We start from the raw sequence: 25,940 nt of genomic DNA, 5'->3' as shown, positions 1-25,940 counted from the left end.
CTCGATACAGTGTAAAAGGAACACAGTTGCAGGGTTATACTTGTATCATGCTGACCTCACTGATTGACACTCCTAAGGAAGGTGGCATAATTGTGACCCGTTGTCACCTTGATCTAAGCCTACTGTAAGGAACATGGACTTTTGCCCCTCTGAGCTTTCGTTTCCTTATTTGTAAAATATTAGGTAATTCATACCCCCCAAGACTCGTGAGTATCACACACAGTGATGTCTGTGACGTAACAACACTGCCTGGAACATACAAGGTGCTCAGAAAATGCTCACCAGCAAAGCAGCAGAAAGTTAGGGGGGTGGTCAAGTGGCAGAGGCAGAGAGCGGTGGTCGGTCCCACCACTTTCAGGATGTCTCGCCTTCAGCCCACTGTGGTTCGTGCACAACACACACTGTTTTGGCCGGAACCTGAGACAGGAGACAGACCGTGCATCCAGAGTACCAGTGTGTTGAGCGTGAGTCGGACCTGCAGACCAGGGCCCACAGATGTCTGCTCCAGGAGACCCCCCAGCAGCGATGAGACCTTCTTAGTCTGGAGCAGACCCTCCCTGGGAATTCTCTGTACTCCTGGGCCTCACGGACTGAGCCCACTTCTCCCAGAGCTGGCCAGCAGAAAGGTTCAGAGCGATTTGCATTTTAGTTAGGAGTCTGATGGATGTCGAAGGCTTATTGATTTGAAAAAGAAATGAGGAAATCTCATGCATTCAGGAAACAAGGGCGGCTGACCCTTTTGCCTTTCTGGCCTCTTCCCTGCTTTAAAGTCTTCAGGGCCCCCATTGCCTACCGTCAGAGGTGCAGATTCTGCACCTTGGTGTCTCCAACCTCTCACGGCCCCAGCCAACACTTCCAGCCTCATTCCCAGAAAGTTCTCATGACACTGGTCTTCCCACCGTTTCCCAAGTTGCAAAGACTGGGGGCGGGTCCCACCAAAGCCCCCCACCTTCTGTGTGCATCACTTCACCTCGAGACACACCAGGGTCTTTCCTAGAAGTCACTTCTCTGTGCTCATGTGGTCTTCATTCCTCACCCAAGATCCCACCAGGGGAAGTGGCTGATGCTATTTAGACACTGACTTGACACCGTGCTGCTTGTGGGAGGTGCTGGGAGACCGATCAGCTGGAGGAAAGCGTCCGTCCCTTGGAATTGAAGTGGCAGCCTCTGCTTTCATCACTTCACCTGAAGTTGCCTCTCCTTCCCAGCATTCCTGAACGATGCAGAAATCATTTTCAGGCAAATTTCCAGCTGTGATTCCTTGACTTATTGTTCTGCAGGGATAAGATGCGTCGCTTTACATTTGTTGCCTTTTTTTCTAACCACTTTGGGCAAAACATTTTGTTAAAAGATGCAGATTTTTTTTTCCCCCAGAGCGGCTCTTATGTGAATGCCAGAGGTATTTAAATGCCCTCATATTGAACTGTACAATCTAATTATATAGCTTAAAGTAAGTTTAGAGAAGGAATAAGAGAAATCCCACAGCTTCACCATTTGAGAAATGGGGCTTTGCCTTGCCCTGGAAGCTCAGGGCATCTCTCGATAGATGTATTTCTCTCTGTAGTAATAAGGCCTCTCATCTTCCAGTTTCATTGGCAGCGAACACTGGGTAACAGAGATACAGAAATGCCTGTGGCCCTGTCATAATAAAGTCATTTTAGGGACTGTAATTGTGCCAGGAGCTTCTAGTAGTTAAATTGGTTTCTGATTATGTTCTGCTTTCTAAGTTCCCTTCTTCTCAGTTAACACATAATTATTTAGGACTGTGCTACTTTGGTTGCTCAGCACACATTGCTTTCCAATAGGTAGCTTTGGGGGACGGTCCCCTGCTGGAGCTCACGAGACAGCCTTGGCCCTTTTGTGCAGGGATACAGTGGGGATATGGGTGAGAGGCAAGGCCGGGGGTTGGCTTCTGGAAAACGCCAGTGGTTGGGAGACTTGGAAACCGGCAGCTGCCTCCTTCTCAGAGCCTTGCCCCTCCTCACCCAGCCTTCTCGCAAACACATGCAAAAGTCGAGTCATGGGGCTTGTGTCCCCTTTTTACCAAATGCTCCTTACCATTTTGTAAAGCGTCAGCCGACGTCATAGTGTTCAAAGGACTTTGAATTATGTGGCAGTACATCTTCCTTACCTTTAATCTTGAAGGTAAAGAAAAAAAAAACAACCTGAGATTTAAAGTTCAAGATAGTTTAGAGGCCCCACAGTTTAGTACCTTTATGTGTTGGTTGAAAATAGGGGAATCTCAAAAACTTGGGCACCTTTTGAAGGTCTTCTAGCCAAATGTTTACATGGATGTAAAGAGAGAGAGAGATATGGATGGGTAGATAGATAGATAGATAGATGGATAGGTAGATGGATAGATGGATAGATAGGTAGATGGATAGGTAGGTAGGTAGGTAGATAGATGATAGATGGATGGATAGATGGATGGATGGATAGATAGGTAGGTAGATAGATAGATAGATAATAGTTGATAGAAATAATTAGATTAAAACTGTGATTGGATGTGTCTGTGTGTGTAGACAATTAAACTCGTATTTGACACCATCAGGAATTACAGCGCAGCATTTTGTTTCCAGTGGCAGCTCACTGCAGTTAAATGTCCATGTAGAAGAGAAGGAAGTCAAGGAAAACTTCCTGGGCTTTTTTGTTTGTTTGTTTTTAATTGTATGAGCTTTGGGAATGAATGATCTCTGTGTCACCAGGCCCCCAGATTATTTAAAATGGATAACGTTGTGATGAGAGGGGTAAAGGTGGTGACTTTGACTCTCTGGAGACAGGAAGGCGTCAGTTACCAAGCAGAGTGAGATGGAGTTCTTTCCATGGAGCCATTAACAAGAAAAGGTGCAGCCATTTGTCTTGAATAATTTGAATGTCTACAGACAGTACATCTAGACCTTAGGGCTTCTGAATCTTTGGGGGATTTGCCTGTGGCTCTCTCTACATTATTTATTTTGTGTGTTTGGTTTTACCTTTAAAATTTTTAGATTATAAATAAATCCTTTCATAGATTAAAAGTGATTGAAAAGAGCTCTGTGAAATATTGGCTTGCCCTTTTTCTTAATCATTTTGACCGTGTGGGACAGCATCCATGAAAGCATTTAGTTCTCACACCATTAGCTTCGTTTTTTAGAAATTACTTCACTCTTGCGGCTCAGAATGAGACATGACTTGCTTGGTTCACATCTCTTCCACTCCCTCTCTTTTCTGGCAGAGTCAAAGCAACACCTTTCTGAACTGCTCCCTGCCTTCCACCCGCCATGTTCTCTGTCCCCTCCCTGCAAGCATCTGGTTCTCGTGTTCTTGGGAGCTGGGAACATTATGAACAGTAGGCATGACCTCTATTCACTGGGTCCTGACATTTATGTACAATAATGTTGGATGGAGAGAATAAAGACCAATGCAGATTGCCAGAGGGTGGACTCCCCCTCCCCTCTAGAGCAGGCTCTGATGTGTGTGTGTGTGTGTGTGTGTGTGTGTGTGTGTGTGTGTGTGTGTGTGTGTATGGGTGTTTGTTTGCATGGTAGGAGTTCCTGGACATACCACTGGCTCTGAGACACCTGTTAGTGCAGTTATAAACTGATGTTCCCTTAGATCAGAACATTTCTAAATATGCACAGCGGTAAAATATGCTTTGGGGGATCCTGATGTGTAAAAGACGAGGTTCCCTCCATTAAGGAACCAGCTCCAGAAGTGGAGGGGAGCAGTGGCCAGCCATAAATGCCAAATGCCTAATGAGAAACTTGGTTATCAAGAACCTCTAAAGAGCGGAACCCCACAGCGGAGAATCTACTCGGAATGCAAGGACCCCAGGGAGAGCCGGGGGCTACCAAATATTCTAGCCTCCCTGAGCCCTCTGATGTGGGTCAGGGCCTGATCTTCTGGGCCAGCTCATCCATCCATCATCCATCCATCCATCCATCCATCCATCCGTCCATCCATCCATCCATCCATCCATCCATCCATATTCATCCATTCATTCTTTCCTGTGGCTAATACATAGTGAACATATGTGATGTACCAGATGCCAGTTTGGCATTGCAGACACGTGGGTGAATAAACAGGACCATTTGGGAACAGTCTGGAGGGCTTCTCTGTCCTTGAGTGCAACTCCAGCGGTGCCCAGCGTGGACAGGGTCGCCAGGGACGCAGAGCAGAGCCCACTTGCACCCCATCCTCCCTCTCATTGCTCCCCGACAGAAAAGACTTGCTCTTCCCCTCTGCTGAGCTGGGCTGAAACCCTTCATTTCAGACTAGTAAGGCATCCTGCTGTCCAATCGCTTGGCTTAGCTCTGATGCTTTCCGTAATCTTTGACTGAAAGCAGATTGTTAGGCAAAAGTTTCTAATGTGATTTTCTTACTTATTTCCCTCGGTTTGATAGTTATTAGAAATAGCTCATGAATTACAGCAGATATTAAATATTCTTACCGAAAAGTTAGCCTCTGTTTATGTTTCTTTTTGCCTAGTTAATTGATTTGTGTTCAAGTGGACTTGGAACATTGCTAAGATTTTAATCCCATCAAGTGTGAAAGGTAGGATGGAATGTATGTGTGTCCCAGATGGTTCTGCAGAAGTGAGGTGGCCCTTGATACCTGTAGCCTGAGTGGCTCACCTCTGTTGCAGCATTGATGATGGTTTTTATTTGATCATCCCTTTAGTTTTTCCCCTACAACTTGTATTCTGTGTTATTTGGTTTTTTGTCCTGGCTTTTTAAAAAATTTATAGCGACTCTAAATTATAGAATCTCTCTCAGCACTGCTCCTTCTCAGTTGTCAGTTCATTAAAAAGTTTTTGCTCAGCCTTCATATTGTTTCAGCATGGCATCTTTTTTTTTAAGTCATTTTGAGCAATATCTTTATTTAACTAGCTGAAATTGTTCCAGAGCTTAATTAGAAGTAGCATATTGCAGCTGTTTGGGTGCTATCTTGAGGCACAATAATTAGCCCGTAATAATAATACATGTCCTAGTGAACTTGTCATTATTGTCATAGAGGGCTGGAGGGAGTGGCTTCCTTAAAGCTCATAAGGACTCTGGGCTATGCCAGTGAACGGCCAATTTCTGAAACGGAAGGAAAAGTTAAGGGGAAAAAGAAAATGTCCCTGGCCGTAAGCCTAGTGGTTTTGTGCTGTATGACAGCCGCTCTCCGCCCCGTGACAGGAAGTTGTTTTACTCCACTGACACCTGGGGCTTCCTCCGGTTGCTGGGGTCAGTGCAGTGCACGTCCCCAGATGCTATGGAACACAATTGCCAAGGGTCACGTGGGCCGGATAGAGCATCTTCTCTTGAGCCACGCATCCCGTACTTCTGAGGACCGAACATGACATGGGCAACCTCAGCCCAAGACTGGAGGGCTGATTACGGTTGCCAGGTGACCTGTATATATGAGGCGTATCCTGAATCTAGTGATTTTGTCCTGGTCCTGGATTAATTTGTCAGGATGCCCTCAATGCCCTGTATTCAGCTTTTTTTTCAATAAATTATGAAATTCAGCCAGAAGATCTATTTTTCCAGTTTAACTAGGCATCCTATAGTGGCAGAATCTGGCCCCCCTATGGCTGATGCTGCTGTCCACTCCATGCTCCTGGTTAGCGGACAAGCCAGCGCGCCCATTGCCTCCATTCATAGTCACTTCCAGCACCAATTCCTCCTTTCTGGTTATGTCTCAACATCCTCAGGGAAGAATTCAGATAACTCCGGCTACGGTTTTCTTCAGCCACTAAGATAGCAAACTCCGGCACAGGTCATCTGTCATACTCGTTTTGGTCCTGGATCCCTGATAGGTCTCTTAATGAAATGATGTCTGCAAATCCTCTTTCTTTGAGCTATGCCAGAGAAAGCTGCATGATAGTGAGTGTTGGACAGGAGGTGATGGTGGGAGGTGGTGATGGAGACCTCCTTAAAGCCCCAGGTGGACCTTCCTTCTCTCCCTCCTCCCAGGCTAACTGGCCTTTAGTGGCTCTGGGACTGTCAGGGCTGGGGAGCTTCTCCAGGCATGCATAGCTAAAGAGATCCTGTTGTCAGAGAGCACCAGTTCCTAGTAAGTAACCTAGATTTCTCTTACACTCTGGCTGCTTCCTGCTGTCTAAATAGACGAAGTGTAATGAAGTTTATTATCTGCGACCTAATGCTAATTCCTCTTGCGTCCTGCCTTTGTGCAGAGGGAGAAGGGTCATTTAAAAAGAAGTATCAAGACTAAGCTCTGTTGTTGTAAACACTCTCCAGAGTAATAAAACAAATCTACTGAACAAACAACCTTATGAAACACTTAGTACTCTGGAGTCATTTGTGACAACCCTGAGTTGTATAATATATTTCATCACAGAAAAGGAAAGGTCAAGGTATGGAAGGGTGTGATATTTTGTCCTGTGTTCTTAAAATGGTACCTTATCAATGAATTAAAATTCCTGCTAAAACTCTTGTCAAATTACTCTCATATCTACTAAAGCTTTTTTATTTTATTTAAACAAGTAAACAGTGACTAAAATTAGCATTTGGCATATAGGACAAATGATACTGAAGTAAGCCATACGTCCAAGCTTGATGATATTTCACTTATCGATTAAAAAAAAAATGTTGCCTGCCATATCAGTAAACAAAGGATATTGCAGCCATCAAGCCATCACATTATAGCCACCCCTGTGGTGAGCCCTGAGTGAACTCAGGATGAGAAAGCACAGGATACTGGCCCCAGATAGCTGAGGTGCATATCAAAGGAATGATTTCAGTGAGCCCAGACTCATATCTTCCCATATATGAAAAACACTAAATTCCTTAACTTGAGATATCTGATTTTCTTTTTCTTTCTTTTTTTTTTTTTTTTACTGGAATATAGTTGCTTTACAGTGTTGTGTTAGTTTCTGTTGTACAATGAAGTGAATTAGCTGTATGTATATACATATATCCTCTCCCACTTGGACCCCCCTCCCACCACCTCCTCCATCCCACCCATCTAGGTCATCACAGAGCACCAAGCTGAGCTCCCCGTGCTATACAGCAAGTTCCCACTAGCTATTTATTTTACACATGGTCATGTATATATGTCAATCTTAATCTCCCAATTCATCCCACCCTCCCCTTCCCCTCCGTGTCCACATGTCCGTTCTCTAGATCTGCATCTCTATTCCTGCCCTGCAAATAGGTTCATCTGTACCATTTTTCTATATTCCACATATATGTGTTAGTATACGATATTTTTTTTTCTCTTTCTGACTTACTTCACTCTGTATCACAGACTCTAGGTCCATCCACATCTCTACAAATGACCCAATTTCATTCCTTTTTATGGCTGAGTAATATTCCATTGTGTATATGTACCACATCTTCTTTATCCATTCATCTGTTGATGGACATTTAGGTTGTTTCCATGTCCTGACTATTGTAAATAGTGCTGCAATGAACACTGGGGTACATGTGTCTTTTTGAATTAAGGTTTTCTCAGGGTATATGCCCAGTAGTGGGATTGCTGGGTCATATGGTAGTTCTCTTTTTAGTTTTGTAAGGAAACTTCATGCTGTTCTCCATAGTGGCTGTATCAATTTACATTCCCACCAACAATGTAAGAGGGTTCCCTTTTCTCCACACCCTCTCCAGCATTTATTGTTTGTAGATTTTTTTTTTATTTAACATCTTTATTGGAGTATAATTGCTTTACAATGTTGTGTTAGTTTCTGCTGTATAACAAAGTGAATCAGCTATATGTATACATATATCCCCATATCCCCTCCCTCTTACGTCTCCCTCCCACCCTCCCTATCCTACCCCTCTAGGTGGTCACAAAGCACCAAGCTGATCTCCCTGTGCTATGCAGCTGCTTCCCACTAGCTATCTGTTTTACATTTGGTAGTGTATATATGTCAATGCTATTCTCTCACTTTGTTGCAGCTTACCCTTCCCCCTCCCCGTGTCCTCAAGTCCATTCTCTACGTCTGCGTCTTGATTCCTGTCCTGCCCCTAGGTTCATCAGAACCATTTTTTTTTTTAGATTCCATATATATGTGTTAGCATACAGTATTTGTTTTTCTGACTTACTTCACTCTGTATGACAGACTCTAAGTCCATCCACCTCACTACAAATAACTCAATTTTGTTTCTTTTTATGGCTGAGTAATATTCCACTGTATATATGTGCCACATCTTCATTGTGGTACATGACTCTTTTTGAATTATGGTTTTCTCAGGGTATATGCCCAGTAGTGGGATTGCTGGGTCATATGGTAGTTCTATTTTTAGTTTTTTAAGGAACCTCCATATTGTTTTCCATAGTAGCTGTATCAATTTACATTCCCACCAACAGTGCAAGAGGGTTCTTCCCTTTTCTTCGCACCCTCTCCAGTATTTATTGTTTGTAGATTTTTTGATGATGGCCATTCTGACTGGTGTGAGGTGATACCTCATTATAGTTTTGACTTGCATTTCTCTAATAATTAGTGATGTTGAGCATCTTTTCATGTGCCTATTGGCCACCTGTCTTCTTTGGAGAAATGTCTATTTAGGTCTTCCACCCACTCTTTGATTGAGTTGTTTGTTTTATTGATATTGAGCTGCTTGTATATTTTGGAGATTAATTCTTTGTCAGTTGCTTCATTTGCAAATATTTTCTCCCATTCTGAGAGCTGTCTTTTAGTCTTGTTTATGGTTTCCTTTTCTGTGCAAAAGTTTTTAAGTTTCATTAGGTCCCATTTGTTTATTTTTTTTAACATCTTTATTGGAGTATAATTGCTTTACAGTGGTGTGTTAGTTTCTGCTTTAGCAAGATCCTTTTTGACCCCCCTCCTAGAGAAATGGAAATAAAAACAAAAATAAACAAATGGGACCTAGTGAAACTTAAAAGCTTTTGCACAGCAAAGGAAAATGTAAACAAGACTAAAAGACAGCCCTTAGAATGGGAGAAAATATTTGCAAATGAAGCAACTGACAAAGGATCAATCTCCGTTTGTTTATTTTTGTCTTTATTTTCATTACTCTGGGAGTTGGCTCAAAAAAGATCTTGCTGTGATTTATGTCAAAGAGTGTTTTTCCTATGTTTTCCTCTAAGAGTTTTATAGTGTCCGGTCTTACATTTATGTCTTTAATCCATTTTATTTTTGTGTATGGTGTTAGGGAGTGTTGTAATTTCATTCTTTTACATGTAACTGTCCAGTTTTCCCAGCACCACTTATTGAAGAGGCTGTCTTTCCTCCATTGTATATTCTTGCCTCCTTTGTCAAAGATAAGGTGACCACAGGTGCGTGGGTTTATCTCTGGGCTTTCTATCCTGTACCATTGATCTATATTTCTGTTTTTGTGCCAGCACCATACTGTTTTGATTATTCTAGCTTTGTAGTATAGTCTGAAGTCAGGGAACCTGATTCTTCCAGCTCTGTTTTCCTTTCTCAAGATTGCTTTGGCTATTCGGGTCTTTTGTGTTTCCATACAAATTGCAAAACTTTTTGTTGTAATTCTGTGAAAAATGCCATTCGTAGTTTGGCAGGGATTGCATTAAATCTGTAGATTGCTTTGTGTAGTATAGTCATTTTCACAATATTGATTCTTCTAATCCAAGAACATGGTATATCTCTCCATCTATTTATGTTATGTTTGAGTTCTTTCATCAATGCTTTATAGTGTTCAGAGTACAGGTCTTTTGTCTCCTTAGGTAGGTTTATTCCTAGGTATTCTTTTTGTTACAATGGTAAATGGGGTTGTTTCCTTAATTTCTCTTTCTGATCTTTCATTGTTAGTGTATAGAAATGCAAGAGATTTCTGTGCATTACTTTTGTATCCTGCAACTTTACCACATTCCTTGATTAGCTCTAGTAGTTTTCTGGCGGCATCTTTAGGATTTTCTATGTTATAGAATCATGTCATCTGCAAACAGTGACAGTTTTGCTACTTCTTTTCCAATGTGTATTCCTTTTATTTCTTTTTCTTCTCTGATTGCTGTGGCTAGGACTTCCAAAACTATGTTGAATAATAGTGGCAAGAGTGCATGCCCTTGTCTTGTTCCTGATCTTAGAAGAAATGCTTTCACTTTTTCACCATTGAGAATGATGTTTGCTGTGGGTTTATCATATATGGCCTTTATTATGTTGAGATAGGTTCCCTCTATGCCCACTTTCTGGAGAGTTTTTTTTATTATAAATGGGTGTTGAATTTTGTCAAAAGCTTTTTCTGCATCTATTGAGATGATCATATGGTTTTTATTCTTTAATTTGTTAACATGGTATATCACATTGATTGATTTGCATATATTGAAGAATCCTTGCATCCCTGGGATAAGTCCCACTTGATCATGGTGTATGATCCTTTTAATGTGTTATTGGATTTTGTTTGCTAGAATTTTGTTGAGGATTTTTGCGTCTATATTCATCAGTGATATTGGTCTGTACTTTTCTTTTTTTGTAATATCTTTGTCTAGTTTTGGTATCAGAGTGATGGTGACCTCATAGAGTGAGTTTGGGAGTGTTCCTCCCTCTGCAATTTTTTGGAAGAGTTTGAGAAGGATAAGTGTTAGCTCTTCTCTAAATGTTTGATAGAATTCACCTGTGAAGCCAACTGATCCTGGACTTTTATTTGTTGGAAGATTTTTAATCACAGTTTCAATTTCATTACTTGTGATTGGTCTGTTTATATTTTCTAATTCTTCCTGGTTCCGTTTTGGACAGTTGTACCTTTCCAAGAATTTGTCCATTTCTTAGTAATCTTTTGAAGTTCTGACTACCTGGTCTTTGTTGCAAAACCTTCTGTGGATCCTGGCCCCAGCCTTACCTCTTTGGAGCTGTCCCTCAGAGCGATCTGAGATGCTGTGTCCTAGGCTTAAGTCCTCAATTTTGTCCGCCGAATAAAACATAATTCTCACCTTTTAGGTTGTGCATTTTTTTCCAGTCGACATGCCAAACCATTCCAAGCCTGACAGTGTGTAATAGTGCTTTCAAATGCTTCACTTTAAAAAGCCAGCTAAGCGAAGACCAATTTTATAACACTAATACATTGTGACTTGAGAAAAGTATTTAATTTGCACCTTTTCTTTTTTTAAAAAAATTAGGGTTTTTAGTGATATTTTTCATATGTTACTTTCACACTGTTATTTTGGTCTGTTTCTTTTATTCTGCGTGTGTCCTTGATTAATTTGGAGAACGTCTGCATATAATTCTCTGGGCTTTTCACTGGCAAAACCTCACAGCTTTTCACAGGACTTAGAGAGTTCCCGTGCCAGACAGTCTTGGATTGTAGCTAATTGAAATGCCAAACCTCCAAAGGTGCCAGAGCAGAAGTGTGTAATTATGTAATTTTCTCTTGATCTTTCAGAGTCTTTCTGCGAGCGATTAATCAGTATGCAGATATGCTGAACAAAAAATTTCTGGATCAAACCAACTTTGAGCTGCAGGTAAGAGAAGAGGTAGACATGACCTTTGTTGGGAAATCATGTTAAACAAATTGCTGGTCTGAGCCCATATCTTATATTTCTAATCCTTGAACTTAAGTTTTCCCATTTAAGGTGTGGAAATGGAATTTACAGTGTGTGATACTGGAACCCGAGGATTGAAAATGATGCCTTTGGGCTATTTGCTCAATTTAGCGAGGAAGGAGATGGAGCTGTTTCAGAGTGAAAGTCTTGAATCAGAGTGACAAGTAGGGACTCTCTGAGCAGGAAGGCTGCCACGTCTCAATTGGTGAGGCTGCCAGGATTGTCTCAGACCATCCTAATGTGATGAGGATCAGCCCAGGAGGTGAAGTGGGTCTGCATCACTGAGCCCAGCTTGCTTGTAGATATAGATTTTCCCCTGATATATTCTCTTCCGGCTTTGTGCTGCCCCAGTTGGCCTTTACCAGGCAAAAGGTCGCAGCCCTGCAACACCCCTGGGCTGTGGTCAGCTGATCCTTCCATGTTGGCCCTACTTCTCCAGTGCTTGTGGAGTGTGTGCGTGTATGTGTGTGTGCGTGTGTGTGTGTGTGTGTGTGTGTGTGTGTGTGTGTGTAAAAAGGATTGATTTTTCCCTGGCATGATTTCTTACTATGCATCTGGTATTGGTGACTCTCATTTCCACTGAACTTCAGATATATTTCTGCTAATCATGATTTTGCCATTATGTAGTTTCATTTACTAAAGTTTGCAAATAAAAGCATCCAAATGCAAACAGGTTAGTTTCCTGGGTGGGATTTTTCACTGAGAAGGAACCTGAAGAATTTATGTATACCCAGAGGGTGGTCTGGCTCAAAAATAAGTTACCAGATAACAAAAATTAGACAACCATCTACCTTCCCTTTTGCATTGTCTTCAGAAAATTTAGAGCTTATATGCTACTCGGTTTATTAGATTAAGTTCTTAGGTTCCTATGCCCTATTTCTTGTATCATTTTTTTAAATTAAAAATGTTTTATCGTCATTTAAGTACATAGTAGTACATCAGGTACTGTGTATTTGGAAATGTTACTTACTATTTTTCACAGTTTTAAATGTTTTATTATTTTCTCTGCTTAATGTTTGTTTTCACATGTCCTAATACACAGATACACGCACATAAAATATTTATGCAGGGTAAATCCACACATCGAATAAAATATGAAAGGCCCCTTACCACCCTTTCACCCTTTTCTCCCTCTGCCGGGTAACTTTTAAAATAATTGTTGTGTGTTCTCCGTGAGGCTTCTTTAAGCATTTACAGTTGACCCTTAAAAATGTGGGAGGGCGGGATGGAAGGTGATTAATCTGAGTGTAATTCAACCAAGCACAGACTATGTAGTACTGTAGTAGTCACTACTGAAAAATATCCACCTGTAAGTGGACCCTAGTAATTCAAACTCGAGTTGTTCAAGAGTCAGCTGTATCTGGACCTAGACCTGCTTTCTTTTGGTTTTGAACGTGAATTGGGTCGTGCCAGCCATGGTTTTCACTTCTATCATATTCCACAATATAAATGTACCAACATTGGTGCAGGCATTCCTGCACTGATTACCTGCAGGCTATTTTCAGTTTTTCCCGTTTCCAAGCAGTGCTTCCGTGAACAGTGTGACACACGCATCTCAGTGCTGCATTGCTATAGAACAGGTTCCTGGAAGCATAATTGCCAGGCTGACTGGTAAGATATTTTAAGTTTCATGGACACTAATAAATTACCGACCTAATATGCTCTAGCAATTTGCAATCTCACCAGCCTTCTCTGAGAGCAGTCATTGTCTAGAGTCTTCTCCCATACCAATTTCTTTAAAATTGTTGATTCTTATTTTTATTGGTATTTCTCTGATTGCTGGTTGGGTTGAGAGTACTAATTGGCTGTGAGGATTTCTAGTATGAACTGTCTGATCATTTCCTCTGCTCATTTTTCTCTTAGGCTATTTGTCATACTTTTTTGTAAGTTGGAGTTCATGATATAGCCTAGTCACGGGTTTAGGTTTATCGTATAGAAATGTTTGATTTTTCTGTAGTTAAATGTGTCAGTTCTTTTATGGCTTTTGGGTTTTATGTTTTGCTTGGCAAATCCGTCTTTGATTATAAATTTAACTATTCTTTATGTAGATAGTCTCTGCTAATACCTTTATAGTTCTGCTTTTTTTTAACTTTCCAATGATTAATCCATCTGTGATTTCTTTTTTTAATGAGTTTTGAAAAATTGAAGTATAGTTGATTTACAGTTCTGTTTGCTTTAAGTGTACAGCAAAGTGATTCAGATACATATATATATATATAAAATATATTTATCTATATTTTTTCAGATTCTTTTCCATTATAGGTTATTACAAGACATTGAATATAGTTCTCTGTGCTATACAGTTGGTCCTTGTTGTTTATCTACATCTGCATTTTCTATAGTTAGTGTTAAGGGTTAGAGTTCAACTTCACTTTTTCCCACATTATTTTATTGTCGAGAAAAAATGAGTCAGTCTAAGAAAGAATTGGAAAATTTAATTCAAGCTGAATTTGAGGATTATAACCCAGGGAGAACATCTCAGAAAGCTCTGAGAACTGTTCTGCCAGTTAGAAATCAAGGCACACTTATATAAGTTTTTTTGAGACAGAGGGTGGTACATCAAATGACATATTATTGGCAGTTTACATAATCCATATCTAAGTCATCAAGTTGGGTCATGTGACCCCTTACAAGGTCAAGAAGGGATGTTATCTTTTTTTTTTTTAACATCTTTATTGGAGTATAATTGCTTTACAATGGTGTGTTAGTTTCTGCTGTATAACAAAGTGAATCAGTTATACATATACATATGTTCCCATATCTCTTCCCTCTTGCATCTCCCTCCCTCCCACCCTCCCTATCCCACCGCTCAAGGTGGTCACAAAGCACAGAGCTGATCTCCCTGTGCTATGCGGTTGCTTCCCACTAGCTATCTATTTTACATTTGGTAGTGTATATATGTCCATGCCACTGTCTCACTTTGTCACATCTTACCCTTCCCCCTCCCCATATCCTCAAGTCCATTCTCTAGTAGGTCTGTGTCTTTATTCCCGTCTTGCCTCTAGGTTCTTCATGACCTTTTTTTTTTTTCCTTAGATTCCATATATATGTGTTAACATACTGTATTTGTTTTTCTCTTTCTGACTTACTTCACTCTGTATGACAGACTCTAACTCCATCCACCTCACTACAAATAACTCAATTTTGTTTCTTTTTATCATCTCACACTGGTCAGAATGGCCATCAGCAAAAAATCTAGAAACAATAAATGCTGGAGAGGGTGTGGAGAAAAGGGAACACTCTTGCGCTGTTGGTGGGAATGTAAATTGATACAGCCACTATGGAGAACAGTATGGAGGTTCCTTAAAAAACTACAAATAGAACTACCATACGACCCAGCAATCCCACTACTGGGCATATACCCTGAGAAAACCATAATTCAAAAAGAGTCATGTACCACAATGTTCATTGCAGCACTATTTACAATAGCCAGGACATGGAAGCAACCTAAGTGTCCATCATCGGATGAATGGATAAGGAAGATGTAGCAGATATATACAATGGGATGTTATCTTTTAAGGAGTTGTCTTGTTGATGCGAGGAGAATGTTTCTCTTTATGGTTGAGCAGCTATTTTCTGCTGATGGCAGAGGTTTGGTCAATGCCTAATGCAGATACACAATGCACAGTGAGGGGAGAAAGGAGTCCAAAGGGCAGAGAAGAATTTTTATGTTTAAATAACATATGAATTTTATTTCACATCATGAATAGTTTCTTCTTTCCCAATGATTTGAACTGCCACTGAGAAAACTCATAATTACAAATGCATGTGTGTACAGTTCTGTTTTCTGTGTTATTACCTATGGGTTTTATACCCAGCTAGTATAACCAGGACTTCCCCGTTAGTGTGTTATTGCAAAATTATCTTGACTCTTTTTGCGCGTTTCCTCTTCTGTGTGAAATTCAAAATCACCTTGTTAAACTTCTTAAAAATGCAGTCTATATTTTAACTAGGATTCTATTGAATTCATAAATAATTGTAGGGGAAATGTAACAGCACTTCGGGGAATACGTGGCAGTGTTTATTTTTTCCCATCCCACACAGGAATATTTAGGCCTTTTTATGTGTCCTTCATTAGGTTTTCTTGTTTTATCCATGTAGGCCGTGCCTATCACGTGCTAAGTAGATGGCTGTGTATTTCAGGTGTGACTGCTGTGGGTGTGGGCTTACTGGTTATTGCTGAGCTTGTGCATTGTTTCATGCATACGGTCCTCTGGACGCTCCCTTCAGGCCCAACACCTTGGCTGCAATGAGCCCTTTTGGCCTTTGTCCCTTGGCAAGTGTGAAGTGCATTTGATTGTTCCACTTTGGAGGGCTCTCACCCTCCCACCACCAGGGGGAGGCTTGGGTGCCATGTGGCCGAGGCCGCCTTCAGCGTGTGGTCCAGGCAGCGGGAGCTCCCACAAGGTGCGTTTTTATGTTCTGACATTCCCTGCACAGTTCTCTCTCCTGACACTTCCTTCTCCTTTAACTAATCGTCCCTGTGGGCTGCTTCTGCTTCCCTCTGTCCCTCCTCGGTCTGCTTCTCATTTCCAGCAAGTATGCTACCAAGAACTCTTTTTTCTTAACCTTATCCTAGTGAGCTGCCAGCCTGACACCCTATCACCTCCCCAGATCTGTAGTGTATATTTCATACAAACAGAGACCTTCCCCTACGTGACTAGAGTAAGAATACCAAATGCAGGAAATGTACATTCTCATCACCCCTAACCAGTCCTCAGACCACATTCAAGTTCAGTCGTCCCAATCCCATCCTTCACAGGTCAGCATCGTGAATGCCGTTAGTTGTCACATCTGAAATCACGCATAGCTTACAGGGTTTTTTTTTTTTAATGTTTGTATTTTTATGTGATTTTTTTAAAGACTTTATTAATGGCAGTTTCAAGTTCACAGCAAAATTAAGAGGGAGGTGCAGAGATTTCCCGTAGACCCCCACCTCCTGCACACGAAGCTACCCCGCTATCAACATCCCCCACCAGATGGTACATTTGTTACAATGGATGGACCTACACTCACAGATCATAATCACTGAGTCCTTACTTTACATTACGGTACACTGTAGACGTTTTGCCCACTCTGTGGGTTTGGACACATGGAGAATGACACGCATCCAGTTCCATTGCCCTAAAACTCCTTGTCCTCCTCCTATTCATCCCTCCCTCCCCCGATGCCTTCAGTTTCTGCGTGTCTTTCGTCTCCTTCAGGCTAGCACAGTTGCTCACTCTTTCCTGGCTGTTCTGTCCTTGGCACTCTTGCAGAGCACAGGTCTGGGTTTGCAGACGGCCCTGCACTTGGGTTGCCTCACGTTCCCCAGTGCTTAGACCCAGACTGCGCCCTTGGGAGGAACATCACAGAAGTCGTGACCCCTGCCCCCCATGCCAGATGCTCCCACCTCCTGGGGGGCCCCCTTGTCCTGTTCAGGCTCTGACAATGGCCAGGGGATTTTTGAGGTGCACAATAGGCAGCCTCCTCATTCCTAAGGATATAAAAATCTCCTTTGGGTCCCAGTCCTGCTTTACAGGTGGAAACGCTGAGTCGCCAGGCACGTGGGCCACGAGGGGACCTCCTTCTTCAGGGCATTGGACTACGCAGTTCCCCTAAATATCTCCCAGGGCAGGGTTTTCAGGAGACTTGTGGCTCAGCTGTCGTCCTGGCCGCTGTGTGAGTGAAGAGGAGGAATATAGAGTTAGTGAAACTGGCATTTAAAAAGACACATTCGTATTTTTGTTGATGTTGTTTTTATGGGCAGCAGGTATACATTAAAATACGTTCTGGGTCCTGCTCTAGTGGTGGCCCTGACCCAAACGTGGCCAGGGACCCCTGCCAGTGCTGTGCGAGGAGGGCACTGCTGGGAGATGGGTGGCCATAGCGGGGCGGTGTTAGTTCCAGAAACAAAGGAAGCAACTTGTACTTTATTGATTTGAGTCACCCCTTTTATTATAAAAAGGCCTAACAGAGAAAGTGCCTTTGTGGGCAGGAAAGAGTGTGGCCTGTGAGGTCCAGGATGGCCCGCTGGAGACCCTTGTTCTGCTTCACGTGTTTTTTTTTTTGTGGTTTGGAGCAAGTGTCTGAACCTCATTTGTGAAATGGGAAGACCAGCACTTACCTGGGATTGAGCTGCTCTGTTCCTGAGGAGATGCCGGTTCCTGAGGAGCACCGGATAGATGAAGCCCACCACACTCTTAGCTACATCCATGCTTGAAAATTTCCTCTTATTTCTCTGGTCACTGAGAATAGAGTCATTACTGTTAACACCTTGTTTTTACGTAACTCTGTGTAACCATCACGTTGGATGAAATGAATATTACCCCTGTTTTGTAAATAAGAAAACCAATACCCACAGATTTCTTCCTAAGATCATTGAAGGCACCTTGGAGCTTGGACATGTGATGGAAACTCTCTCCAGCTCTTTCCCACTGGGAGCAGGTGAAAGTTCCCCTGAAATATCCTGTGGCACAAGAATGGTCCGCTGAGGATATCTGTGATGGCCAGTCTCTGAGCCCCTTGCTGCAGTTCCTGGGGTGGGGAGGGTCTCCCCGCTTATCTCTCACCTGCTCTCCCTAACCCCCCACCCTCGGGTTCCGCCCTCTGAGAGAGGATGCAGATGGAAGCAATCTGGAGGAAATGTCCCTAGAGTTTTGGGGGTTTTTTTTTCATAGAGTTTTCATTTGCATTTGAGAAATCCCCATGGGTTCATCCCTCAAATATTGATTATTCCTGATGGATCACTTACGTTGAGCCAGGCTCTGCCCCAGACCTGGAATCCTGCCCCCACCCTGTGTACCGTGGAGTGTAAAGGGAGGACGATTAGGGCAGGACTGTAGGGACAGACCAAGGTGCTCGAGGGCGCAGAGAGGGCGAACACACCTGGTCCAGGTATGCTGAGACCCAGTGAGGGAGGAGAGGGGGGTGGACCCGGCATGTGCAAAGGCCCAGGGGCGGGGAGAGCGTCAGCTCAAGGATCTGATGGGAAGACAAGGGTGCAGAGTGTGGATGGAAAGGCTGCTGCAAGGCGGAAGCAGAGGGAACCAGGCCGCGGGACTCCCCTTCAAACTCTGTTCTGACTGGAAACATGTGGGAAGCTCCTGAAGAGGTTTGAGCTGGGGTGTGGCCCCCTCAGGTTAGTGTCAGTTCCCTCTGGCTGCCCTGTGGGACGAGGCGAGGACAGGAAACAGGAAGCAGGCTGTTCTGGTCTGTGAGGGATGATGCTGGCCTGGGGTGGGTGATACCCCAGCACTGAGACAAAGTGGGTGGGCTTGGGAGGGATTTATAAGGTGAAGCGGAAGGACTTGCTGATTGAAACAGTGGGATGCTGTGAACGACAAAGCCCAGAATAAATCCCGGGTTTCTCCCCTGGGCAGTGAGGGGTATGCCCGTGCCATTTATTGAGTTCAAGGGAAAAGCCCCCATTCATGATCCAAGAATTCGTCCTTCATTTTAATTTTCTTCACCTGGTCTTAAACATTGACCTAATCAGGGGGTCTTAGTTTCATGACTTTAGGAATCTACCCATCATAATATTTCTTGTTGAAGGACACTTTTATGGGATACTGTGTCCAGATACACAGAGCTTCCAGTGAAGAGCTTTAGGATGACAAAATCATTTTATAGTAAATTGTCATTTAAGCCACGTACAGTCTGTAAGTCCTTGAAATATGAAATGTTGGATCTTTTTACGTTTTCCTCAATTTTCTAGTGTTTATATATTTTTAGTATCATAAAAATGATAAATTATAGAAATGTATACAGTAAGTCCCCTACCTACGAACCTTCAAGTTGTGAACTTTCAAAAATGCAAATGTGCGTTCGCATGTCCAATCACGTACGTTAGTTCACGCGTCTGGCGTACGTTGTCCCTTGCGTGCATCCTCTACAATTGGTTGTGCTTTTGTGTACTTTACAGTACTGTATAGAGTACAGTAGTACAGTATCTTTATTTCAAGCCCAGGACGTCCGGAAGCAAGCGTAAAAGCAGTGGTATATAGCTGATTGTGTTAGTTGGGTACCTAGGCTAACTTTGTTGGACTTATGACCAAGTTGGACTTACGAACATGCTCTCGGAACTCCTTCATATGTAGGGGACTTGCTGTATACTATGAGGTAAAGGGCTCCATAATACAGTATTAATAACAGCTAACATTTATTACGTGCTTACCGTGCTCCCGGCACCACTGGATGGGCACTGCATGTCTTTACTCCCTCCGTCCTTGAGCAGCCCTATCAGGTAGGTACTGTTGAAATTCCCACTTTACCTGAGGAAACCGAGGCACAGAGAGGTTGGAGTGTCCGCCTAAGTAAGTAGCTGAGCTGGGATCTGATTGCTTGCACTGTCAGAGCCCATGCTCAGCCCTGAACCACACCGTGGGTGGCTGATTAGCAATGTGTATGTAGAGAGTGCGGCTTTCAAACCTTTCAGAAGTGTGTGCTGGGCAAATGCTACTCTAAACGTCTCGGAGCGTTTCCGAGATCCTATATTAATCGGTTTGGCACCTTAGCATCTCCCCTTTTTGGTTTCAGCTGTGGAACAACTATTTTCACCTGGCTGTCGCTTTCCTCACTCAAGAGTCCTTGCAGCTGGAGAATTTTTCAAGTGCAAAGAGAGGGAAAATCCTGAACAAGTAAGTCCACATAGCCCCAAATGCACGGGCAGGAGCCTGCAATTCTATTAGCACAGTCTTCTTGCGTCCTCTAAGCCACCTGGCTACCAATTGAGATGTAATCATGGTGTAATGAGAGGGTGGTTTCAAACCATGAATTGAGTGTTGCCTTTTGTGACCCATGAATCCAGATCTAAAATTGCAGATCCGTTCTTGTGGGTTGCAAGTCAGTGTCATTCAAGACTATTAGCACCGAACAGAGTGGGAGTTTCGGGAGATAATTGGCTTTTGCTGTGCACCGTGCTGATGTCACGCCACGTATGGTTTGCTGTATTGCTTAATTGTCCAACGCTGCTTCAAACAAGGAAGCTTCTGGCGGAAGCTGTTGGCATCTTGGGGTTGTGGAACAACTCATTGCAGAGTGATGAGTCATCTGGGGTTCCTTCTTTGCAAGAGATGACCCCGGTCCTCTTCCAGGCAGGAGCTCTGAAAGGGCTTAACTAGCCCTTGGATTATCCTGAAAACGTCTGAGAAGCCCCGGGGAAGCCAGGACCCCTGCCTGACTCCTTCAGCACTGCATCGGAACAGCTCCTGGTCCAGAGTCAGGAAAAGAACCCTTGCGTGGGTTTCTTTGCAACCCTTGGGCACTCTGAGGGCCTTGCCACCTCTCTCTCTGCCTCAGTTTCACCAGCGTCTCAGTTCTCTGGGGGCCCCTTCCATCAGTACATCACGTTGCTAAGTCATCCGTCCCTGTTCATCACTTCGTAATCCCTCTGAGCCGTGTTGACGGTTCCAAGGCACTGCCAGCCCGGTACCGTCACTGAGGTTAGAGATTCCAGGGCCTCTCGGAAGGGGACAGCTGCTCAGCCCTCCCTCCTAGTATCCCAGGAGTGTGTGTCTCCCTTGCAGACCAAATGGAAAGCACACTATCCCTGGGGAGTAAGAAGTAGTTCAGCAGATATTCACAGAGCACGTATGACCTGCCAGTGACTTTCTAAGAACGTTTTATGCATTTTTCACATAGAATCATTCGAACAAAAACCGAAACTATTCCATAGGTTCTCTTATCATCTTTATTTTCCAGACGAGGAAGTGAAGCAGGTTGTGAACCAGGGTCCCGTGTCTCACACTGAGTCATTCTAACTCGGGCAGTTCAGAGCCCGAGACGTTTAGCTGGGCTGCTTTTAGAACCTTAAATCCTTCCCTGAGACCATCTGAAAGTCAGCTTTCATCGGGTCATCTTGGGACTTCCCTGGCTTCCCTTCCCAGTGGTTAAGACTCCCTGCTTCCCAGGTTCGATCCCTGGTCGGGGAACTAAGATCCCTCATGCCACGTGGAGCAGCCAAAACAAAAACAAAACATCGGGCCGTCTTTCCTTCAAGCTTCCACAGTTGAATGACTGGTCTGTTGGCCGTTGATAGAGACAAGTGTTCCTTCTTCAGAAAGGGAAATGCACCCCAGGGGGCCTGGGCCCGGTGGGTGCCCAGCGGGGATGGCAGGGAAGATGGCCCCCACCTCCGAGCCAGCAGGGTTTATCCCTCATCTTGGCTCAGGAGACAGACTTTTCTAGGCCCCACCTTCCGGGGATTGGCTCAACAGGGATGCTACCACTTTGTGAAATTTACATTCCCTCAGTGCTCCCAGGAAGTGAGGGATGGCTCCCAGCTTGTTGTCATTGATGAAAAGCTGTCATGGGGAAAGCTGTTGGTAATAGAAACACTAATAACCAGCACACACAGGACTCGGCCCTAGCCGCTCCCCCGCAGAGCCCTCCAGAGCCCTGGTTATCCTGTCCTGCCCTCCTGTGTGCAGTGCTCATGTGGGGTGAGGCTGGGGTCCAGCCCCAGCTCCAGCCGACACGGTGCCCATTCCTTGCCAAGCTCGTAGCACATCCTACCCTTAGAGATGCCTGCGGAGGAGAATTGAGTTTAAACCGGAAATCTGCCTGAAAAGAGCTGACGTCTCCTTCACAGTTTGGAGAATAAAACTATTTGATTCTGAGCATTCTCCGGTCAGGGTGGGGCCCGTCTCTCTCCCCGGGCCCTTTCCTTGTTGGCGTGAGAGCATTAACATCTCAGCTAGAGAGACACCAATAAATGCATTCACCACACAGGGCCTTGCCTTGTCCACCAGAGAAAACGTTTGCTTCCCACATCGTGCTGTGCCTTCTGAAGCTTCAAAGCCAAGGAAAATTAAACACAGCCAGCTGGTGTCGCCCCTCCCAGAGGGCCTCTGAATCGGGCTTTTAGAATTCTCTCTCGCAGCCGTGGCAAGGAGAGACTCCGGATTTTCCCTTTGAAATTGTCTCATGGATCCCCCGAGGGAAGAAGCCCCAAACATTTCAGAAATTGTCTTTGCAGGAGTGTCTCAGCCCCTGTGCAGCCCGAGGGGCCCTCTCCCAGGGGCACAGGTTCAGTGTGTGGCCATGACAGGCCACCGAGGGGAAGGAATTTCCAGCATCTGTGATAAGCGCTGTTGGCCTGTGAGGCCGCGTGGCTGAGATAAACCGCTGGTTCACCTGTTTGTTGAACCTGCCTCTCGCCACACCTTAAACAGTTTATCATCCATGTGCAATTTTAATTTCTAAACAGCAAAACCTGCGTGAGAAATATTGGGGGATGGTCCTACCCAAATGCTTAAATTTTCTAGTGCCTTAGAAATGTTTTAACTTGTTTCACATTGTGTCATGTACTCAGGCCGGGTCCTGGTGCTTGGGACCCAGAGATAAGAAGTTCACAGTCTAGGGGGCAGGTAGCTGTGCAAAATTACACGACTGGGGTAGAACGTAAGTGCTCCCCAGATGCCTTGGCAGCCCGGAGGTGGGCATGTAGGACTCAGCCTGGGTGGCGAAGGTGGCTGAGATGTTTACCGGACTGATTGACTGAGCCCCTTGTCAGCAGACAGCCCGTCCCAAAAGGGGTCATCGCGTCCTAAGGGGCATGGCCCACTCTATAAGCAGAAGTGCTCTGCGTTGCTGAAGCATAAGTGAGTGGCCTGCCCTGGAGTGATGGGGACTTGGGGCAAGGTGCGAGGGACCAGGTGACACGGGGATTAACCCCAAGCGTCTGAGCAAATGGCTGGCTGCTGATTTCCAGCACACTGGAGCGTAATCCAGGGGGTTATTTTCTTCTAGAGGGAAAGGCCGTGGGGTCTGAAAGTGGAGTGATGCCCCCCTGTTTAGTAGCCTCTGGCTGTCCACATCGGCTTGTCTACTGCTGTAGGGTTTGTGAATCCAGCCCAGGGCTTTGGCGTGAGCCCCCTCGTGACCCCAGCGCTGCCCTTCCTCTCTGCCGCGGCCTACAGCTCCTCACGGCTGCCTGGTCCACAGCACTGTGGCTCAGAACAATAGAAAATTCCAGTATCAGAAGATCTGCCTGTTCCTTCCCTCTTGTTAAGCTTCACGTCCTCCTGGTGACCTAGGTTGGGGAGATAATTAGGATATTTATTCCAAAGGCATTTCCCAAAGCACATGGGAGTAACATCAAAGAATGGGCCATAGCGTGCAGAACACTGATTATGTCAGACCCAAACTGAGTACAAGATCTGGCAATGAACCACAAAATAAATAACCTCTAGGAATCAAAGTCCATAATGAGAACATTTAACTGACTCACCTTCAGACATCCTTGGCGCTAGTGACTCCTAACAAAGACAGAGAAGGCGACAGAATGCTAACCCTGACCTTCATGAATGCCCCACCCTCCATCCCCCACGCCTTGTACATTACGGGGGCTCCGGAAGCATGAGTCAAATGTGAAAGAGTTGGCTTTGGATTAGCAGCCAGCTTGACCATTTTAGTTTGTCAGACATCGTGTGTCCTAGCGTTGGGGCAATGGGGTGATGTGACTGCAAATGGCCTTCTGTGTTCAGGACCAGACTGCATTCTGGAAGAGGAAAGGGGTCCAGGAATGGGCCTCCAGCAGCTCTAAGCATAAAATGCCCATTTAAAAATTCCAGCCCGAGAGGGTAAAGTGTGATGGCCAAGCCCAGGTCAATGGATTTGAACCTATGTGATTAATGTGGGTTCCTCATGGTACCCTCTCCCCAGCTGGTCCTGGGATGTTTCCCATCCTTTTCTGGTTCGTTTTGTTTTTCCTATAGAAGTCTATCCTCAGCTCAGTGCCTCTTCTAAGAGGATAGGTTTCACTACTGGACCAAAATACCACATAAACAAAATATCACAATGTTTCCAAACACTGGGTTCTGAAACATCAGCGTGTTAATTCATACTGTACACATTACTTTTTAGGGAAACCAAGAGGAAAGAAGTACACAGTGACAAGCCTTGCTTTGCAGTGTGACCTAATCTGAAGCTGCAGTTGAACGTTCCAAATTATAAAAGGAAATAATTTGTGTTTGTGCTAATTTTTTTCCCAAGAGACTCAAATTATTCCAGATAAATTCACTATATACTAAGAATTAGAAGGGGACCCAAGGAGATGGACTCAACAAGCTGTAACCTGTGCTAAGGTCCTTTTCGAAGGATTAATTAAGTGTCCCACATGCATTAGTGATGCTATATTCTTTTTTTTTTTTTTAGTTGAAGTATAGTTGATTTACAACATTGTGTTAGTTTCTGGTATACAGCAAAGTGATTCAGTTATATATTTTTTTCAGATTATTTTCCATTATAGGTTGTTACAAGATATTGAATATAGTTCCCTGTGCTATACAGTAAATCATTATTGCTTACTTCTTTTATATAAAATAGCGTGTATCTGTTAATCCCATACTCCTAATTTACTCCTCCTCCCATCCCTTTCCCCTTTGGTAGCCGTAAGTTTGTTTTCTGAGTCTCTTTATGTATTGTAAATAAATTCATTTGTATTATACTTTAGATTCCACATACAAGTGATACTATATGGTATTTGTCTTTCTCTGTCTGACTTACTTCACTCAGTATGACAATCTCTAGGTCCATCCATGTTGCGCAAGTGGCATTATTTCATTCTTTTTTATGACTGAGTAATATTCCATTGTAAATATATACCACATCTTCTTTTAGTGATGCTGAATTATTTTTTGTGCACATATTTATTTTATTTCTTAAAAAACATTTCTTTTAATTTTATTTTTTTATACAGCAGGTTCTTATTAGTTATCCATTTTATACATATTAGTGTATACATGTCAATCCCAATCTCCCAATTCATCCCACCACCACCACCCCCTCACCCCCCAGCCCAGTGATGCTGAATTTTTTTGAACGTGATAAAACTTTATGCAGTGGAGGACACATCAAACCCCTGTGTCTAGTAAGGCTTATTCCCATCCGTCACATTTGGGGTCCCGTCTCCTCCCACCTCCCCAGAACTTAACCAGTCTTTCCCATAAAAATAAAAATGTCTCACCCCATCCATCATCTCCCTCCAGCTCCCTCCGTGCCTCTCTCACTCCGCACCCCCCGCCCACTCCTGATGCTGGCTGCGGGCCAGCTCTGTCCTGGGCTCCCAGAACCCCTCTGTAGGTTTTCCTCGTAGCGTTTTGGCCTCTCCGCGCCTCCCTTGTCAGGCTCAGACTCTTCCCTCCACCCATTAAGTGCAGGAGCTCCTCAAGTCTTGGTGTTGGGTCTTCTCATTCTGTTCTCTTTCCTTAAGATAGCAGCTGTTAAATTGTGCATCTCAGCCCTTCATTGGGCTGGGGTAGCAACTTAATGGGCCATTGTATTAATTTCTTAGAGTCATCTGCCATAATGTAACAACACAAACTAAGTGAAACATCAGAAATTTATTGTCTCATAGTTACAGAGGCCGGAGGTTGAAGTCAAGGCATCAGCAGAGTTGGTTCCTTCTGGAAGCTCAGAGGGAGGACCTTGTCCATGCCTCTCTCCTATCTTCTGGGGGTGGGTGGCGCCCATCCTTGGTGCTCCTTGACTGTGGCCCCCATCCTTGGTGC

The 25,940-nt window shown here is 43.9% G+C and overlaps 1 protein-coding gene across 2 annotated transcripts in view; it reads left to right on the top strand.

Moving 5' to 3' along the window:
* DOCK1 (dedicator of cytokinesis 1) overlaps positions 1 to 25,940 on the top strand; it is a 532,415-nt gene that overhangs the window by 402,120 nt on the left and 104,355 nt on the right. For both annotated transcript variants that reach the window (XM_057531553.1, XM_057531554.1), the window contains exons 30-31: positions 11,289 to 11,367; positions 19,966 to 20,066. In XM_057531553.1, the coding sequence (XP_057387536.1) occupies positions 11,289 to 11,367; positions 19,966 to 20,066 (180 nt within the window). The remainder of the gene's footprint in view (positions 1 to 11,288; positions 11,368 to 19,965; positions 20,067 to 25,940) is intronic.

Source organism: Balaenoptera acutorostrata, chromosome 16, assembly GCF_949987535.1.
Source record: "Balaenoptera acutorostrata chromosome 16, mBalAcu1.1, whole genome shotgun sequence".
Lineage (NCBI taxonomy): Eukaryota > Metazoa > Chordata > Mammalia > Artiodactyla > Balaenopteridae > Balaenoptera > Balaenoptera acutorostrata.
This window is presented reverse-complemented; position numbering and strand designations above follow the sequence as displayed.